Source organism: Neolamprologus multifasciatus, chromosome 1 (genome assembly GCF_963576455.1).
Source record: "Neolamprologus multifasciatus chromosome 1, fNeoMul1.2, whole genome shotgun sequence".
Classification (NCBI taxonomy): Eukaryota; Metazoa; Chordata; class Actinopteri; order Cichliformes; family Cichlidae; genus Neolamprologus; species Neolamprologus multifasciatus.
This window is the reverse complement of record NC_140439.1, coordinates 3,304,415-3,323,382: the sequence shown is the minus strand read 5'-3', so window position 1 is coordinate 3,323,382 and position 18,968 is coordinate 3,304,415. Positions and strand designations below refer to the sequence as shown.

Below are 18,968 nucleotides of genomic sequence, written 5' to 3'. Positions count from 1 at the left end.
TCAAACTCGAGGCCGAAAGCATCTCTTGTCAATTTTGTGACAAAAGATTCATGCAAACTTTGCTCTGTAACACTTCCTTAGTTGCCCATTGTCCATGCTGTGATTAGAAAGAAATACTTATCTCAAAATAACTTGGAGCTATTCAAAGACAAAATATGTTTAAGAAGAACAAAGCTGACCTCAGTGAGTCTAACAGACAGTGTTTCCTACTTACTACCCAAAATGCCTCTTTGCTGTCTGAAGGATTTTCTAATTGCTCTCTCTGTGGTGTTTGTAGACTTCTTAAGCTTCTGGTTCTTATTACCTGGACTCGTCTAATCTGTAACACTACCCAGTTCAACAGAGGACCGAGTAGGAAGTCAAGGTTTTTCCCCTCTGTAGTGAGGTCAGCCTGTGAAGATGTGGCCCACAACCGTCAGTCACAGATGCATGTATGCATGTATGCAAGTCCTGGCACTGTACTGAAGAAGAGGTTTTTTCAAAGACTGATTGAAATAACAAAAGCTGGCAGGTTTTCATCCAGACATCTTCCTCTTTCTCACAAGCTGTGATGTGAAAGTGTAACAGAGAAAGAAGAGGAAACATCACATATTATAAGATAAATGTGACAAAAATTTAGAAAGAGAAATCTTTCTAAATTACACATTGTATCCACTGTATCAGAAAAAAAGGTGTCAGAACCTTTTTTTTTTTTTTTTTTAACTTTTTGAAGCATCGTTTGTGGATCTGCTGGAATGTAACTTGGATGAGTTGGTTGTTGTAAAGCTATTTCTTATTTGGATTTTCTGTAGTTGTCATTTTTCAATCTAAGGTTCTTGACAGGGGAGAGAAAAACAGCCTGTACATGTGCATATAATACCTGCTTTAAACTTAAGCGATAAATTAATAACATTTGCATTTTGATCCTTTGTCTTTTTATTTAGATCAGAATTTTTAAAGATCTATACTTTATTAAAAGTAAGGTTCAAAATCTCGTCATGAGGTCACTGAACTCACCACTGGCATTCTTGCCACATATGAGATGCTCGTAGACCTGCAGCAGCCCCCACAGCTCTGCGTCGTTGCTCACAGCTCCATCCAGCAGCTCGGTGGTCACCGGACCGCAGATGACCCCGTCGTTATGCCCTCCCTCCTCTTCCGCGGTCAGCCTCGCCGCCTGCAGCCCACGTCCTGCCACTTCCTCTGCCAAAGTTTGGACACAGGCTGTTAGGCACACTGCAGCGTACTCGTGCACACGAACCGACACCCGCGTCTCCACCATCCACCTAAAGAAACGGCCCACGGAGAGCGTGAGGCCGCAGCGCGAGGACTTGCCACGCTGACGCGCGGTGTTCCCTGAGTTCATGCAGTACAGGGACACCGCCTTCACAGCAGATGAGATGCATTTCTCTGCGAGACCCCAACTCAACACCAGCCTCACTGCGCTCTGCACTTCCAGCCGTGTGCACCGCCTGTGCAGCTCACTCAGCCGCTGAGCCTCCCGGGAGATGCGCACCAAAGCTCTCCGGAGCAGGACAGAGAGCCGGTGGACCGCTTCCCTCGTGTATGACGCACGCGTGCCGGCAACTTTACGCACAACTTCCAGCAGCTCCTGTTCGATCCAGGGATACTCCTCCAGCTCGGGCAGAAAGGGGCATTTCGTTAGGATATCTATCCCGTCCTCCGGCAGCGTGCTCACAGTGTCCCAGCTACCGTTTCTGCTGTACAGGGAGCCGGCGTGTTGCCAGCAAGGACCCCGGTGAGGTGTGTTCAAATTTGGCTGCGAGTGCCCCGACCTGCCCGAGGACAGGCTGAGTGACGGGCAGTTCTCCCCCGCAATATAACCCGAATCCAGGCACAGGCCCTCTAGGGTTTTAATCAACACATTGTTGGACATGATGCGGAGCTCTTTACGCACAATAAAGAACCCAGCTAGTGTTTACCATTCCAATTTTGAGCCCCAGTTTAAAGAAGAGAGGCTCCTACATGCAGCTGCCAGAAACACACAGCTGTAGGAGAGGCTGTACCAAACCCGACCGCAGTTTAAAGAGGGACGGAGTGTTTTACGCACAAGCGACCAATCAAACTCGAACTCACAGTCCTGCCACAACATCCTTTTCACCCTGCTCGTCAGCACCTCCCTGTGGCTATAACCACGCGTGATTATCTGTGGGTGTGTTAAAGTCATTGGGGGGGAAAAAGTCTGGTGTATGATGTTCACATTAAAAACTGCGCTGGACTAGAACTCCTTTTCACCTCAGCTGTTTTTACTTTCCAAGTCATTAAATTTGTCCTCTGAGACAAGCAAAGACCTTATTCAAAGCTATGAAACCTGAGGCCTCTGATGATGCAAGATTTCACCATATTCAGGTAAATTCATTGTTAACTACGAGCTTTCTATACAACGAATGTGGCTCTCTGGGGTGCACCACCATTGTAACTTATGGTGCAATCAAACAACACCCTATAAGCAAGCACTTTGCAACAGTAAGAGAAAAATTCCCTTTAAACTGCAAGAACACAGGCTCAGGGAAGACCAGCCATCTGCCACGACTGGTTGGGAGTGAGAGGCAGGAAGAAAGACAACACGGAAGAGAGCCGTCGATTAAAATGAATGAATAATGATTAAAGTCTAAAAACACATGGAGAGTGAAAAGAGGAATGAAAAAGAAAAGCTCAGTGCATCATGGGAAGACCCCAGCAGCCTAGGCCTATTGCAGCGTGCCTAAGGGATGGATCATGTGACCTGATCCAGCCCTAACGATATGCTCTAGCAGAAAGTTGAAGCCTAATCTTAGAAGCAGAGAGGGTGTCAAGCACCTTGAGGCGGCTGTTGTTGTGATTTGGTGCTGTATAAATAAAATAAAATTGAATTGAATTGCCTTTAATATCTCTTGTGGGCCTCTGCCATTCAGGATTTATTTTAATTTAAAATAATTATCCAGTCCAGCCCACATCATCAGCCAGTGAGACTTCAGGGCCTTGTTTCACTCCTTCTTTCAAACAATAACCAAGGTACATAGATTTGACCCAGAGTAATTTGCCTTCACAGAATAAGTCAATAGAAGAGTTTTGCTGTCTGAGTTAAATATTTTGTTCAGTAGCATTAAATGTTGTTCTGAGGTCTAAGAGGACACACACAAAAATAAACCCACTGTCAGAGGCCACAAGTCATTAGTAACCTTCACTTTACCTTACTTTGGATGACTCAGGAAGTAGACCGGGTCATCTACCAGTCTGACGTTTAGCGGTTTAATCTCTGGCTGCTCCAGTCTGCGTGCCAAATATCCTGGGAATAACACCAAGTTGGTGTCTGATGCGCCATGGGAGCATGAACGTTAGATATGACGCAAGAAAAAAGAGCTAGTTTGAATAGGCGAATGAGGTATGTTGTTCCTGTTGCTCCTGAAGACCTTCTATGACTCTGTGGTGGCCTCAGCCATCTTTTACGGTGTGGTCTGCTGGGGCGGCAGCGTCTCTGCTGGGGACAGGAAGAGACCGAAGAGGCTGGAGGGCCAGCTCTGTTCTAGGACGCTCTCTGGACCCTGTGAAGGTGGTGAGTGACAGGAGAAGCTGTCATCGCTGTTGGTCAGCATCTCCCAGCCCATGCAGGAGACTCTGACATCACTGAGCAGCTCCTTCAGTGGCAGCTGCGGCACCCACGATGTGGGACGGAGAGACTCCGCAGGTCTTTCCTTCCTACTGCTGTCAGACTCCACAACATGGTCTCTGCAGAGGACCACACACGTGCAGACAGACACACACAACTGTAACTCTCACCCTGTCTCCTTGTTTTGCACTAAGAGCAATTTTCCCAGTGTAACAAAGTATTTTATTCTATTTGTACTTTTTCTATTGTATATGGTGTTCTTTCCGTTTTGTGCAGTATGTTATTCTGTTTATCTTATTCTATTGTTTTTTCTCTCTTGTACTTCCTGCCGTGACCAAAATTTTCCCACGTGTGGGACTATAAAGGTTTCTCTTTCTTTCTGTCTTTAAAGAGGCTTTGAGTGCTCAGGTACAGTAGAAAAGCACGATGTACAAAAACAGCACATTTACTACTTTATTGTCCTTACTGTAAAAGTCCCCGCAGACAAAGACAAAATAAAAACAGTGTTAGTGTCCAATATTAACATTTATTTGCATGCTGTGTGTATTTATTGTATGTTAACTGTATGTTAGTACGACTCGACACATTGATGTTAGGTTGCCGACCGTGTTACCGGGGTAACGCGCAGGCGAAGAATCTCTTGAATAGTAGGGTTTTTTTAGGTTTAATAAGACATGTTTGAATTCTCCTGCTGGTCTTTACCCAGCACGACCACATCGGTCATATCGTTGCCTCGTTCTGTCCCTTTCAGTTTAAAAACATCTTAGACCTCGAACCCATAATCTACCATTTCCCCGACATGATTTTTACTTTGCAAGAGTCAAGGAAGACAAAGAAAATCAAAATTAAAGTTTATTGTTTCACCTCCAAGGCTTCAATCAGCTAATTGGTTGGACTGTAGCTACTGGACTTTGGCACATCATTTCTCCAACCCTGGAGGATTTTTAGGATGTAAATATAGTCAAATACCATAAAACATATTTACATCAAAACAATGGCATTACATTGTAAAATATGACTAGATTCATTTGGAAAAAATGAAGACCTTTCTAGAACAGTTCTCTCCTTCCTGGCTCGTCTATAACTGGAGAGAAACTCTTAATCTAAACTAACCACAAGATGTCAGCGTTTCATTATTTCTAAGAACACAACTGAAGTTTTTCTACCTTCAGATGAACAAACTAGTCCCAGCTGTGTCTACCTACTGGTTCTACAGCACTGTACAATATTAAACACATGTTCAAATCATCCGATACATACACATTCGTATTTTGCGTATTTTCACCGTTCAAGGAGGAAACGCACAAGATGCCTTTTCTGAGATGATGCAAACAATAAATTACAGAGCTAGAAAAAAGCACTTCTTTGAAATGAGCTCAACAGGTTTCAGTGCGTATCATCGCAACAGTGAGCCTGCTCACCACGTCACAGATCTGCACAATCAGTACAGCGCCAGGAAGCTGCTTCTGTTTCCTGATGTAGAGTCAGGTTAGGTTCGACGAGGTCCAATGCAGAACTGAAGCCAATCCAAATAAGGCATCGAGACGTTATTACAAAAAAATAAACCTGTAACTCTCCTAGCAAACACTTTACAAAGGCCTAGGCTGAACAGACAAAAAGTTAAAAAACTACAAACATGTTTCGTCTGTTGTAAAGGATGATGCTTCAGACTTGGAGTCCTTGGAAATGACTTTCCCGCCAATCCAGACCTAGAATAGGATGTCTCGATTAAAGCAGGCGACGGCAGTTTTAGTCAGTCAGTATGATCGGGGGTGGCTGTTGCTCAGGAGGTAGAGCAGGTCGCCTACTGATCGGAAGGTTGGTGGTTCGATCCCTGGCTCCTCCAGTCTGCATGTCAAGTATCCTTGGGCAAGATACTAACCCCAACTTGCTCTCCGATGCGTCCATCGGAGTATGAATGTACTTAGAAAGCACTGCGTATAGATAAAGTGCTTGTGAGAATGGGTGTGATTGGGTGAATGAGGCTTGTTGTATAGAGCGCTTTGAGGACTCCGGGAGAGTAGAAAAAAGCGCTCTATAAGAATCAGTCCATTCTGGGCAAAAATGCTTTGTGCCCAAAGTTGAACGATGAAGTGACGTGTTTTCCACAGATCAGTGATTTTAGCAGGTACTCAGGTGTTTTTTAATGTTTGGTTAAAGTGGAAAGATTGGTGCCCACAAACAAAACCCAAACTACTGAAGCTTCTGCTCGACTGGAGAAAAGAACTGTTCTCATCAGTTACAGGCTCAAGCCATTTAAGGCTTATAAATGGCTTGGGCCATTTGCTTATTCAGCAAAGCATGTGAGGGTTGTATTAAGACAGACATCTTCTAATTAAGACATTTAAAAGCCAGAATGACAGCTAGCTAGCATGTCCTTTACCTCTCCCACAGCTGGATACTGTCACACTGGATCTAACAGAACAGCACATACATCGTCCTGCTCGCTGCTTCAGGACCAAACAAACCCATCTGCCTTTCACTATGTCGACATATTGTCTTTGTAACCTACATCTGGAACTTTCAGCCACATAAAGGGCAAAAATCTACCAGTTAAAATCTTACCCAACATGAAAAAGGGCTGAAAAGTCCGAAGGAGGAAACAGCTTCTTGTAGCCAAAAGTCTTTAGAAAGTCCGTTTGAAAATTGGCAAATACAAAACTTTTATAAATACTGGTCCCGAAACTGAAAGCACAATTTGAAGCAACTGTTGCTTAACACTGTAAATCTGACTAATAAATCACACCAGAACATTAATCACAGACTTAACCTTTTTACATGTAAAAGCGTCATAAATAAATTAGCGATCTACACTTTTCTGCTCTTCTCATGAAACATCGGCAGCCGATGTGTCCTCTGATTCTGCACTCGAGTCCAGGTTCGCGCCCCTGCTCAGAGCTGAGGCCTGCTCCGGCAGCTGCAGCCTCTCTGCTGCAGGCGGACTCTCAGACTGGGCCGTGCCCAACGCCGGCGAGGCTACCTGAGACATGGGCGCCGAAAGAGTCCGCGGGACTTTGCAGCAGAACTGACCGGTGACGGCCGAACGCGCGTCTGCGGTGAGGTCGTTAGTAGAGGCCGAGTGCGGGGCGCTGGTTATTTCTGAAGGTGAGGGAGGTCCTACCGAGACATCAGCTTCTATTCCAACCCTCTCCGGGTCTGACCGTGGTGACGGCTGATCTGCTGCAACCACAGTTTGACTCCATGGGGGTTGGTAAGGCGGAGGCCCTGCTAGTGGGGAGCTGTCAGGGGTGAGTGGGGCTTGGCTGTGGATGATGACGGGATCTGGGGAAGGCAACGGAGTCTCCTCTTTGTCCACACCTTCAAGATTCACAAGGTCCTTGGAGGGACTCTGGTCTGGGGATATGGAGTCTGGCTGGTGGGAGATGATGCGGAGGCACAGGCCGGCTTTGGGGAACCCGCTAGCTGACGTTGGCTTCCCTTCAGAGGGCCGCACTGGACTCAGCAGCACGGGTAGCTCTTGGCCCAGCGGCTTACGGGGCAGCTCCTCAGGCTTCCCTAAAAATGAGCCATAAACTGTTTATTTTCCTTAAGTGCACATTATTCACACCGAATAATGTACTGGAGTACTGGAGACTCCTAAAAGGACAGCCGCGTACCTGGAGGCGGGAGATCCAGCTTCATCTTTCGCAGCTCGGCCATGGAGGCCTGAAGCTGCTCAACGATCATGTCGTCGCTGTAGAAAAAAGTCTGAGCGATGCGCTCCTGCAGGAACTCTCTCAGCTCCTCCAGAGACATCTTCAAGAGGCGCTCTGTTCACAAAGCAGATGTTAAACTCACAGAAACGTGTGCAGTCACGTCTCATCTGTCTTGTACTGGAGCTGTATTCAGATGACATTTAAGCCCTATTTTAAAAAACTGACAATAAAAAATGTGTAAACTGAGTTGTGTAATCTCACATATGATTTTGTAATGAGCATATTAATTATAAACATCTTTATATTTATATAACATCTTCTATTTTCTGCAATAATAACTTGTTTGCTACAAATGAGATTTAAACGACTGTAAACATCTGTACACAGATATCCACACGAACACAGAAACCCTGAATCGCACAAGTATACAGACATTTATGCAAAAATCATAAAGATGTCTCGAGACCAGACACCAGTAAGTAGTACTTAAATTGCAAAGCGTGGCCTTGCCAAGTTTCACTTTTGCAGACTTTAGGAAAGCAAACAAAAACTGGAAAACTTCAAAATCACTCAATCTCAGGAGGTTAATAAGAGGCTAAAGTTAACACAATGTGGTTGTTGTGTAGAAGGGGAAGCTGAGCAGAGAGTGATTTATTGTTTCGTGGCGACCCATTCATCATTTCCTTACTCTTGTGTATCTTGAGGATAGTGTAAGACATGGCGGTGAGGAGCCGCTCTCCCTCCAGGATGAAAATGTCCCACAGGCGGAGCGTTAGGGTGAACGGTGTCTGCCGGATCACAAACACAAAAAGTTAGAGAATCACTGCAGCTTTGCTGGATTTGTTTGTGCCAGTGGGTTCATGTATGTGCTGTTCTCCTGCTGGCTGGAGTCAGGAAGTTTGTTTGGATCCTTCTCAGACCTCAGAGGCCCCGAGGCCCCTCTGAGCCCGGCAACTCAGCGGGATGGAGAAGTGCTGACAACAGCCAAACGCTGCCAGACCACTACCACAGGATTGTGGGCATGCAAGTAGAAGGCTAATAACAGTTTAGGCTGACAGGTCTTAATGCTCTCTTCTAATGCGATGTACCCGAGCTCTGCTGAAATCATGTACAGTATAACTGTGTGTGAAAGACGATCCGGTCGTAAAGTGTGACGTAAAGTCTGACGTCACTAGCCGTGTCTGGGCCTAAACTCGCTGCAGGTCCATATATCAAACGATCACTATGGCATTACTGAGAGTTGAAAAACTGTCTAAAGTCTTTCATCTTTAATAAAATGATCAGCGTTCTGCTCTACCAGGTGTAACAATTGAGTTTAACATCCAGGCATCCATGAAAACAGAATTTATGACATTTAACGGAGTTAGAAGTTAGCAGGAAGTTAGCTTGCTAGCTTCTATCTAAATACAATATAGCATGTCCTGACTGCGGGGTTTTGGAAACAAATTAAAACGTACAGCTCTGTTATCACTTCCAACATAAATGAAGACAGAAAACTAAACAGCAGTGACGTTTGTAGGGTTACTGAAGTTTGGCTAGCTGGTATATAAAGATGTGCTATGTGACCGCTAGCGACACAGCTATGTTAGCATAGCATAAACAAGCTAACTTTTTTTCCACTCGATAAAAGTTAACGTGAGTGTTCTCGGTGGTCAGGAACAAATGTAATCACATGGCAGGATGCTGTAAAAGGACCAAACTTCAGCCAGGAGAACAACTGAGATAATCCATCCACAATACGAGGTTAGTCATTCATATACTGCTGCATGGGTTGGGCTGTAGTTACATCCTAAGGTTTTAAAAACTGAGCTTAAATAAATGATTAGCGGCAATAAAAGCCGAGGGAGGTCAACAGTGATCACTGACTGTTTTAGGAGCTTTTTGAGATTAAATAGGAGAAAATACAAAACATTAAACATGTTAACAACACAAAAGCCATATTAAACGCAGACTACTTTAGGCCCGGAAGTAGGATTCGTCACGTCATCACTTAACGACTGGATTCAGTGTTTTTATGTTACAGAGATTAGCATCTGCTAATGCTAACCGCTATATTTACACAGGCTTAACTTTCCAGTTTTATTAAACACGCAGTTGGCTAAATTCATAAATTCACATTGTAACGAGCAGCATATGTGTAATCTGGCTAATTAATGAATAATAATTATCATTCAGAGCATTGAGATACCAGGTTCCTCCAGAACCAGCTCTCAGTTTAGGAGACACGAAGCATCTTTTCTTTGAAGGTCAGGATTAAAACGTTCCTCTCTGATAAAGCTTGTAGTGACGGCTGGATCAGGTGACTCGTTATGCTGCCACACGCTCAATTCAATTCAATTTTATTTATATAGCGAACAAAAGTTGCCTCAAGGCACTTCATAGATACAGAGAAAAACCCAACAATCATATGATCCCCTATGAGCAAGCACTTTGGCGACAGTGGGAAGGAAAAACTCCCTTTTAACAGGAAGAAACCTCTGGCAGAACCAGGCTCAGGGAGGGGCGGGGCCATCTGCTGTGATTGGTTGGGGTGAGAGAAGGAAGACAGGATAAAGACATGCTGTGGAAGAGAGACAGAGATTAATAACAGATATGATTCAATACAGAGAGGTCTGTTAATACATAGTGAGTGAGAAAGGTGACTGGAAAGGAAAAACTCAATGCATCATGGGAATCCCCCAGCAGCCTACGTCTATTGCAGCATAACTAAGGGAGGATTCAGGGTCACCTGGTCCAGCCCTAACTATATGCTTTAGCAAAAAGGAAAGGAAAAGGAAAGGAAAAGGAAAGGAAAGGAAAGGAAAAGGAAAGGAAAGGAAAGTGTTCAGCAGCCTGAGCTGTATTCTTCTCTGTATTCTTTCATTTCCTTCCCCTCACACCCCAACCAATCACAGCAGGCGCTGCCAGAGTCTGTAGGTGATAGCTTCCTGTTGGGAGGGAGTTCTTTTTCTCCACTGTTGCAGGTGCAAGATTGTAGGAGGTTTTTCAGATTTTTATTCGCTGTAGTTTAGTATGTTTCAGGCTCTGATGCAGGGTTCCACCTTATAATATTAAGCACTGTGTGTTGACTGTTGTTGTGAACTGGCACTATAGCGAAATTGAATTGAACTGCTTTAAAACTTCCCAAGCAAAATAGAGAAGATACATGGAAATGATATGACATAAAACAAGAAGAGGGGAAAGCAACCTCTTCACACAGTGAGAAAATAATCAGATGACCTTTTATTCAACGTTTAACAGGCAGAAAAAGATGATCTTACTCCTTTACCCCAAGATAATGACTCACCCTGTCAATGAAACACTGCAGGAACCATTTGGTGCTGTAAATGCCTGCAGACATCTGCTCCTTGTCCTTGAAATAGAGAACACGAGTCAGAATTAGCACGTATCCTGCTTGCTAGAGCGTTACTCCAAGTTTTTCAAAAAAGAAAAAACTGATCTCACCAGATGTTTCTTCAGTTTGGGAACGAGCTTGGAAATAATCTGATCATGATGTGCCTGGAATCTCTGAAGTTTTGGAAAGCCTGGAACAAAAAAGCCTTAACAGGGCAGAAGGGAAGCGAGAACTTTTTAATCTAATTTCATGTCAGTCCAAACCAAATCTGACAAGCAGTACAGTTTGTAATCAGTTCCACCACCCGCAGAGCCAAAGACTGCCATCTGCACGGTTGGTGCAGCTGCAGGAAAACGATTTCAGTGTTTAGCTTCATCGTATCTCACAGACATGCAGAGAACACGTTTGCTGTTAATGTTCAGACGAATGGGATGTCTCACCATGCATGGCGTGTTTCTGGTTGGTGAGCAGCTGTGACAGGGCCCAGAAAGCGTCTTCCTCATTCATGTACATGAGCAGCAGGGCGGCAATCTGACTCATGCCCTGGCAGTAGCTCACCTCCTGCAGGAAACGTGCAAAAAGACCCCAATAATGGGCTTTCTGCTGTTGTAACTGACACTAGGTTAACACAAGTTAACACAAGACTATCAAACAATTATTCACTTTTTGTCATCATCCTGTGGGACCATCCTCCGCCACGGATACTAGTTTTATTATTATCAGCAGTAGTGTTATTGTTGTATTTGTATATTCTATAGTCAGTGTTGGGGAGTAACGGAATACATGTACCGCCGTTACGTATTTAAAATACAAAATATGAGTAACTGTATTCCATTACAGTTACCGTTTAAAAAGGTGGTATTTAGAATACAGTTACTTTGTTGAAATAAATGGATTACACGGCGGTACTTCCCTGTTTCATATTGTGGCGGGTCAGGACTGTTTGGGTTTTGTTTGACAGCTACGTTCTGTTGTTCCAGGCGGCAGTGTTACGGTTGCCATGGTTACAGGGTGACGCTCTCTCTCTACGTGTTTCCTGGGTGAGAGAGGCCTTTTTGTTGTTGTTGTGCTAAGCTAATAGGCAGAATGCTACAGGTATAGCTCTAAAGAATGTAGCATCATGGGCAGTGTAGTCCGTGCTGCAGGGAGAATGGACTGCCGTACACGTTATGTGTCTGTGAGCGAGGGAGGGAGAAAAAGGAAAAGTACGAGCTGTCATCGAGCAGAAACGGGAGCTGGAAGCATGTAAATATAATAATAACCACTGCAGCCAAGAAGAGAGCCTGACGAGCCCAGTTGTAAGTAAGCTATTAAGACTCGACTGTACACCGTGTTCGTGTTTTCCTCCAAAAACAATAAGTTCTGTTGGAGCAGCCTTTCAACGCCTCTCTCTGTCTCTGCTAGCAAAGTTGACCCAGACAACAAAGTAAAGCTAGTTTTCGGCTACGAGCCCGACACAGAACCCACCGTATTAGCCAGAGGTCCCTTTACTACGGTTCGGAGCCGCGGACCTTCAGTAACAGTAATAAATCACAGCAATAGTACATTCATGTAGTTGTAAACAGCATGATAATATATTAAGTAATCCAAAGTATTCAGAATACGTTACTCTCATTGAGTAACGTAACGGAATACGTTACAGAATACATTTTGGGACATGTATTCTGTAATCTGTAATGGAATACATTTTAAAAGTAACCTTCACAACACTGTCTATAGTGCCTTAATAGTCAGAAGGAATAAAGCAGATGGGCCATGATCAAAACGAATTAAAAAACCCAGAATATATTAAACGTGGACAAATTTTCAATTACTTAGTCATTCCTATTTTGAAATGTTAATCATGCAAAGCAAAAAACAAAAGCACGGAGCTTTTGTCACTGAGGGGAGCGGAGTCTATCTTAGCAAGGTGAGAGGCAGGGTGCACTCTGGGCAAAGGCCATCGCAGGATCAACAATGAAAGACAGACAGCCATGCAAACTTGTGTGCACTCCTAAAACTTTAAGATGCACGTCTGTGGCTGTGGACGAGGACCCACACAGGCACTAGGAGAACATGAGAGAAGGACCCCAGCTGCAGCAAGCACAATGCTACATGATTTTATTCATATGTACAGAAGAAGCAATGGTGATATTGTCTTAATAGCATATTGCAAATATGTTTGTTTGGTGTGGGCAACTGTATTTGACATAGTACATTGCAACACTATTCTGTGAGTGCTGCAGCTTCAGCAATTTTTGCAATCCACATGTTTCACGTCTAGTAAAAACCCTGTTTCTGCAAATAATAAAAGCAGCTCAGTAAGACAACCATCAGTGCTGTATCAGCTGCTGCCCACTTAAAGCACTCAATGAATATCATGTCAAAAGCATGCAGTACTGTGTGTGTGTGGGGTGTGTGTGTGTGTGTGTGGGGGGGGGGGGGGGGGGGGGGGGACAAGAAACCACAGTGGAAAATGAAGTCTCTGCCCACGAAAAGAAAATTTAGACGTGACTGCAGATTTTTATCAGTTCACTTGAGTTGCTGGTGTTTTAATGTTTCATGTAATTTAGAGAAATCAGCTACTTACTGTGTTGTAGACTGAATATGCAGAGAGGACATGAAAGAGAGCCTGCTGCCTGTAAATCAAAGAAAGAGGAAGGAAAGGAGAAGAAACAACAAAAGGAAACAAGGAAGGGAGTGAGAAGGAGAGGAAATGAAAAAATGAGTGTCATGAATCCTGACAGTGTATGTGAAGCTGTAAGCAAACCCCACAGCAAACAGTGTGCTGGACACATAATTACAAACCAGAACTGAGAGGAAAGGATAAAATAACAGTAACGCAGCGACGACAGCCCCGTCTCTGCTCTTTAAAAGTCATTTTTGTATCCTGAACATCGGTTAGATACTGAAATGTTCTCCAGCTTCTGAACAGGCCTGTGGACCATTACACTGACATCACTCTGTGACAGGATCAGGTTACACATAAACCCACGCCATCCAGAGCTCAGCCTGCCCACCTCTCTCTCACACTCAGTCCAAGTTCACCCCGAGGTCTCTCTGCTGCAGACGCTGATTTTTTTTAATCTGTTTGAATATGGGAACAGTTACAACCTGGAAAATGATATGTAACACACACTACATGACCCAAAGTATGTGGACATCCAAGCCATGTGCATCGATGTCCTTCTACAACAACCTTAATTAGTCTTGTCTCCGGTTTTCCCTCTGACGGGAACCTGGATGCAGGGATTTCAGTGATCAGCCTACTCTGAATCCAGCCTACACTGCAGTCAAACCACAACTACTGGTTCCTTTCAGAAGTAAGAAAACTCATAAACCTATTTGGATTTTTATTTAAAATATCCATCCATCTTCTTCCGCTTATCCGGGGCCGGGTCATGGAGGCAGCAGAGTAAACAGAGAAGCCCAGACCTCCCTCTCCCCAGCCACCTCCTCCAGCTTATCCGGGGGAACACCAAGGCGTTCCCAGGCCAGCCGAGAGATATAATCTCTCCAGCATGTCCTGGGTCTGCCCCGGGGCCTCCTCATGGTGGGACATGCCCAGAACACCTCACCCAGGAGACGCCCAGGAGGCATCCTTGTCAGATGCCCGAACCACCTCAACCTGCTGCTTTCCATGTGGTGAAGCAGCAGCTCTACTCTGAGCCCCTCACGCACCCCTGAACTTCTCACCCTATCTAAAAGAGAGAGTCCAGCCACATTTCTGCTGCTTGTATCCACAGCTCGTGACCATAGGTGAGGGTAGGGACGTAGATCGACCGGTAAATTGAGAGCTTCGCTTTTACACTCAGCTCTCTCTTCACCACAACAGACCAGTACAGCATCCGCATCACTGCAGCCACAGCACCAATCCATCTGTCGATGTCCCGCCCCCTTCTCTCGTCACTTGTGAACAAGACCCCGAGATACTTGAGCTCCTCCACTTGGGGCAGAAACTCGTCCCTGACCCGGAGTGGGCACTCCACCATGGCCTCAGATTTGGAGGTGCCGATTCTCATTCCCACCGTGAATAAGGAGTATTCCAGTATCCCAATACTGGAATACTATAATACTAAAGTAAAATATGTCTCTGTAACTGTGGATCCCACCACTGAGCTTGGCGGTTATAAACATCCTTTGAGAACAGAAAGTCTGAGCCGTTTATCGTCTGAAATCCATCTCAGCTGCAAAATCCGACTCAGCAGTGAAACTTACTTGACTCCAAAGCGATCCATGAACATGATGTGGTTTCGAAATGTCCTGTTGATGTCCAAGTCGATCTGTTTGATCTCAGATGAGCACAGTCTGGCCTGCTCCTTCATTTTCTGAGGGAAAAACAGACAAAAGTCAACAAGGACATGTGGAGGTACCTGTGCTGAAAGACAAATATGTCAGTTTTACATATCAGGGAATATATATTGTAAATTCAGTCAGAATGAATCTATTATTGATTATGCTAACTGTTTATGTGTGTCGTCAGTTTTCTGAAGCATCTCGTCTATCAGAGAAAATGTGATTACAGGTTGGTGGACCATCTTTACAAATATGTGTCAGTTAAGATGAGTCTGCCAGGTGAAGAGACTGTCAGCTTTGATGTTTCATAGCTTCTGCAACATACTGAATTTTATTAAAAGTACATTCACTGAAGCACGTTTTTGACTTTGTTGCACTTTTGTTGTAACTTGTTGAACTTTTTTAAAAACATGCTACTTTTATACTTTTACTTTATTACATTAGACTTGTAACATTTACAACATAGCTACAGTTTATAACAGTTTTTCTCTCAGCTTTTATATGTCCAACTTATTTTTATGCTGGGAACAGATTTTCACAGAGACTCACTTCAGACGTGAATAACTACCTCATATTTGCCCTCGTTCTCCTTCTTGGCCCTGTCCACGTCCAGCATCAGTGCCCAGGCCCGGCCTCGGAGCTGCAGGGGGATGCCTTTGTATACTCGTTTTACCATCTGAGCAGAGGGAATCATAAACACCGGGTGAATAAAACGCCACAAAGTTTAGAGAACAGAAGCTACAAAGACTGAATCATCAGAAAGTTAAACCACCTACTGATCTCCTACGACCCCGTTCACAGTAAAACCAAAAGTTTGAAAACATTTTCCGTGAGCACTCGAAGCAGGTTTGTAAGTATCTGTCTGTACAGTTTCTGTTAACTTGGTTGACTTCTACTTCTACCCCGAGTACCCCCACTCATCAGTTCATCCACCCTGCTTGCTCTCATTGCTGTGTATGTATTTGATGTACTTGTGCTTTTCTTTGTGCTTTAGACTACAAGTCACATTTTAGCCACACATTCATAAAGCACTTTACACGTCTATCCTCACGTTCATGGCCAGTTTAGATGAGGGGTTGCAGAGGAGCCGCATGAGAACTGATTTAAAATCCCACCTACATTTACAACAAAGCTACAGATTTTTACAATTTTCTGATTACTCTGTTTTTTTTTTTACTTAGGCAGGCTGCACAACTATATTTTTTAATGATTTATTATTATTTTTCCATCTTTCCGAGGCAGCAACATGATATTTACTCCTGCAGCCTCCCAGCCCTGACTTTGTTCAGTCACTGCTAACCAACTAACTCTGATCCTTATACACTAATAGTAAACTGGTCAGCTTGGTGTTGTGCTGGTGTATAGCACAGAGTTTTGTTGAGAGACAGAAGTGGTTGTTCTGCTTCAGGGATCTGCTGTAAACTGGTGGCTCTTTGAACCAGAATCCACAGCAGCCAGAGATCTGCTGCCTCTACACAGAGTTCAGCACAGCTGCAGAGCAGAACAGAGACTACAGTCACCAGCTTCAGTCAGGTGGACCTGTGCATATTGTATTATTTATTCAGTCATTTGGAAAAGGGCTGGTGTTTACAGTTACAACTCCCAACTAGAACGAGCTCAATGACGACTTTAAAAGAGAGCGTGAGGCTAACAAAGAGCTCAAAGTCATGTTTCGAGCACGATAATGTTTCATGTTTTTAACAAAGACAGATGACAGAAATGCTCAATGATGGATTTATTTATATAGCACCAAATACCAAAACAGTTACTGGAAGGTTTATATTTTATGGTAAAGACCTTAGAATAACACAGAGATTTATCATTTATGAATGATTTAGGCAGCACGGTGGTTAGCACTGTTGCCTCACAGCAAGAAGTCCTGAGTTCAACTCCACCATCAGGCCGGGATATGTTCTCCCCGTGTTTGTGTGGGTTCCCTCTGGGTACTCCGGCTTCCTCCCACCGTCCAAAGACATGCAGTTTGTGGGGATAGGTTAATTGATTAATCCAAATTGCCCACAGGTGTGAATGTGAGCGTGAATGGTTGTCTGTTCTTGCTGTGTCCCAATTCAGAGACCGCACGCTTGAAGTACGCATTTTAAGTGTGATTACGTCACGACGGCTGTCCCAATTCGAAGTGTACTTCAAATGCATACTCCAAATGTGCCGTCGATTTCCCCAAATATCAAGCGTGGTCCGGTGTACGCTTCGTGGTCCCATTTATCCCACAATTCATAGTGCGGCGGTGGGTGTGGATAATTTTGCCGCAAAATACGGCAGAAGGGAGCGGCCAAGAGTGAACTGTCAAAAGTAAGTACTGAATATGACGTCACTTATTTATGTGCAAATGTTTAATAACGAAGAACAATAAAACATGGCTGTTGGCCACATGTCGGCAAAGTTGTGTGACACTAGTGATGTTTGTACTGTCAGTGTCAACTTGGTTTTAAAGATATATATATATATATATATATATATATCATAATAATCTGACAATACTATAATATTGGCCATATTATATTTACATTACCACAGTGAGATGATTTTAGTCTCATGAACAACATTAACTAATTATTATTTACTAACTAATCTTGTAATGACTGTTCAGTACAGAAATGAAGCCCAACAATCATGTTTTACAGTCCTGTGGTCTCAGCCTCAGATACTCAACTAATCAAAGTGATGTCATGACAAAAATGAATGACCAACAAAACATTTTTTTCTCCTTCATTTATGTCACACAATCTCGCGTTTCTCGCGGTTAGTATCATGGTTGCTAGGCAACCTGAACAGCGCGACGAAGGCTAGACCGTCCCATTTCACACACCTCTCACTTCCACACTTCTCGTACTTATAGTACGTACGTAGTACGCGTAGTGTGCGTACTTCAAGCGTGCAGACCCTGAATTGGGACACAGCCTCTGTGTGTCAGCCCTGCGACAGACTGGCGACCTGTCCAGGGTGTACCCCGCCTCTCTCCCTATGACAGCTGGGACAGGCTCCAGCGCCCCCTGCAGCCCTGAAAAGGATAACTGGAAGCGGTTGGATGATTTACTGACACTAGTGGAGACCAAGCTGACGGTGGATGTGCACTCAGCTGCTCTGGTTGAGTCTATTGATTTTCCGGCCACAGTAACAACGATCAATAAGCACAGCAGCAACTCTCTCACTAATGTAGGAGTTTTTCCAGAGGGTCGGAACCAGTCAAGCTAATTTTCCACCTTTACAAAGACGCACATCGTCTTAGTGAGGAAGCGTGTCGGTGCAAAACCAAAGTAAACTAACCCAGAACTGCAGAGTGTCAGAACCCAACCTCTGCGTTGTATAACGGGATTTTTAATACATTTTTAAAAAGTATAATGGAAACATGAAATTAGCATATAAGAAATCTGATTTCATCATTTTTTCAGCAAAATTGTTATTGCTAATGACTGCTCGTGAGACTTATGGGGACACTTAAGCTTGTATGAGGACATCATTATCAAGACGGAGAGAAGATTTCCTCTCCTAGTGTGATTTATGTTCTGTTGAGAAGCTTTGATTCAGAATTATTAATGAGGGAGTTCATTTGAGCTGAATATGTTCTGGACTCAACGCTGACACTTGCTGTGATTCAATCTGTGTTACAAAACTCGCTGACATCAGAGAAACCAGCTGCGATCTTACATGTTTGTCAGCAATGAAGTCATTCTAAATCTGTGTGCGAGCTGTTACTCACCCTGTCACTGTTCTTGTATTTATCCCACTTCTTCACCATCTTCAGCCATTTCTCTGCTCTCTCGATCTCCTGCTGCTTCAGCTATGAAAGTAAAAGAAGCTGGTGAACAAAAACATCCTACTGCATGCATTTGTCCTGAAAGAAATGTGACATTTGCCTCTTTACCTTCTCTTCATGTGCAGTTGGTGCCGGCAGCTCATCTTCACTGGAAGAAGGAAGAAAAACAAATGATGAGATGCTACAAAACAGGGCAGAGTGGCACCAACCAGCACGTCTTTACTTTGAAGACAGACTTACTGCATGAAGCCGAAACGGTCGATGACTTTGTAGATGCTGTAATCAGCATCCTCCCAGGGGTAGATCTCCACCCCGCCCTGCCTGCCCTGGAAACAGTAA

The 18,968-nt window shown here is 44.1% G+C and overlaps 2 protein-coding genes across 2 annotated transcripts in view; both read right to left on the bottom strand.

Annotated features, from left to right (window-relative positions):
- LOC146525130 (ankyrin repeat and BTB/POZ domain-containing protein 2-like) overlaps positions 1-4,317 on the bottom strand; it is a 32,972-nt gene extending 28,655 nt beyond the window's left edge. The window contains exon 1 of the mRNA XM_085161658.1: positions 997-4,317. Coding sequence (XP_085017784.1) covers positions 997-1,876 — 880 coding nt within the window. The 5' untranslated portion in view covers positions 1,877-4,317. The remainder of the gene's footprint in view (positions 1-996) is intronic.
- A 111-nt stretch (positions 4,318-4,428) lies between these two features.
- LOC146525129 (USP6 N-terminal-like protein) overlaps positions 4,429-18,968 on the bottom strand; it is a 32,293-nt gene continuing 17,753 nt past the window's right edge. Inside the window, exons 3-14 of the mRNA XM_085161788.1 lie at positions 18,870-18,955; positions 18,738-18,777; positions 18,573-18,653; positions 15,423-15,530; positions 14,777-14,886; positions 13,149-13,197; positions 11,020-11,140; positions 10,690-10,784; positions 10,532-10,597; positions 7,934-8,033; positions 7,207-7,359; positions 4,429-7,105 (exon numbers count right to left, since the gene is read on the bottom strand). Of these exons, the coding sequence (XP_085017914.1) occupies positions 6,417-7,105; positions 7,207-7,359; positions 7,934-8,033; positions 10,532-10,597; positions 10,690-10,784; positions 11,020-11,140; positions 13,149-13,197; positions 14,777-14,886; positions 15,423-15,530; positions 18,573-18,653; positions 18,738-18,777; positions 18,870-18,955 (1,698 nt within the window). The 3' untranslated portion in view covers positions 4,429-6,416. The remainder of the gene's footprint in view (positions 7,106-7,206; positions 7,360-7,933; positions 8,034-10,531; positions 10,598-10,689; positions 10,785-11,019; positions 11,141-13,148; positions 13,198-14,776; positions 14,887-15,422; positions 15,531-18,572; positions 18,654-18,737; positions 18,778-18,869; positions 18,956-18,968) is intronic.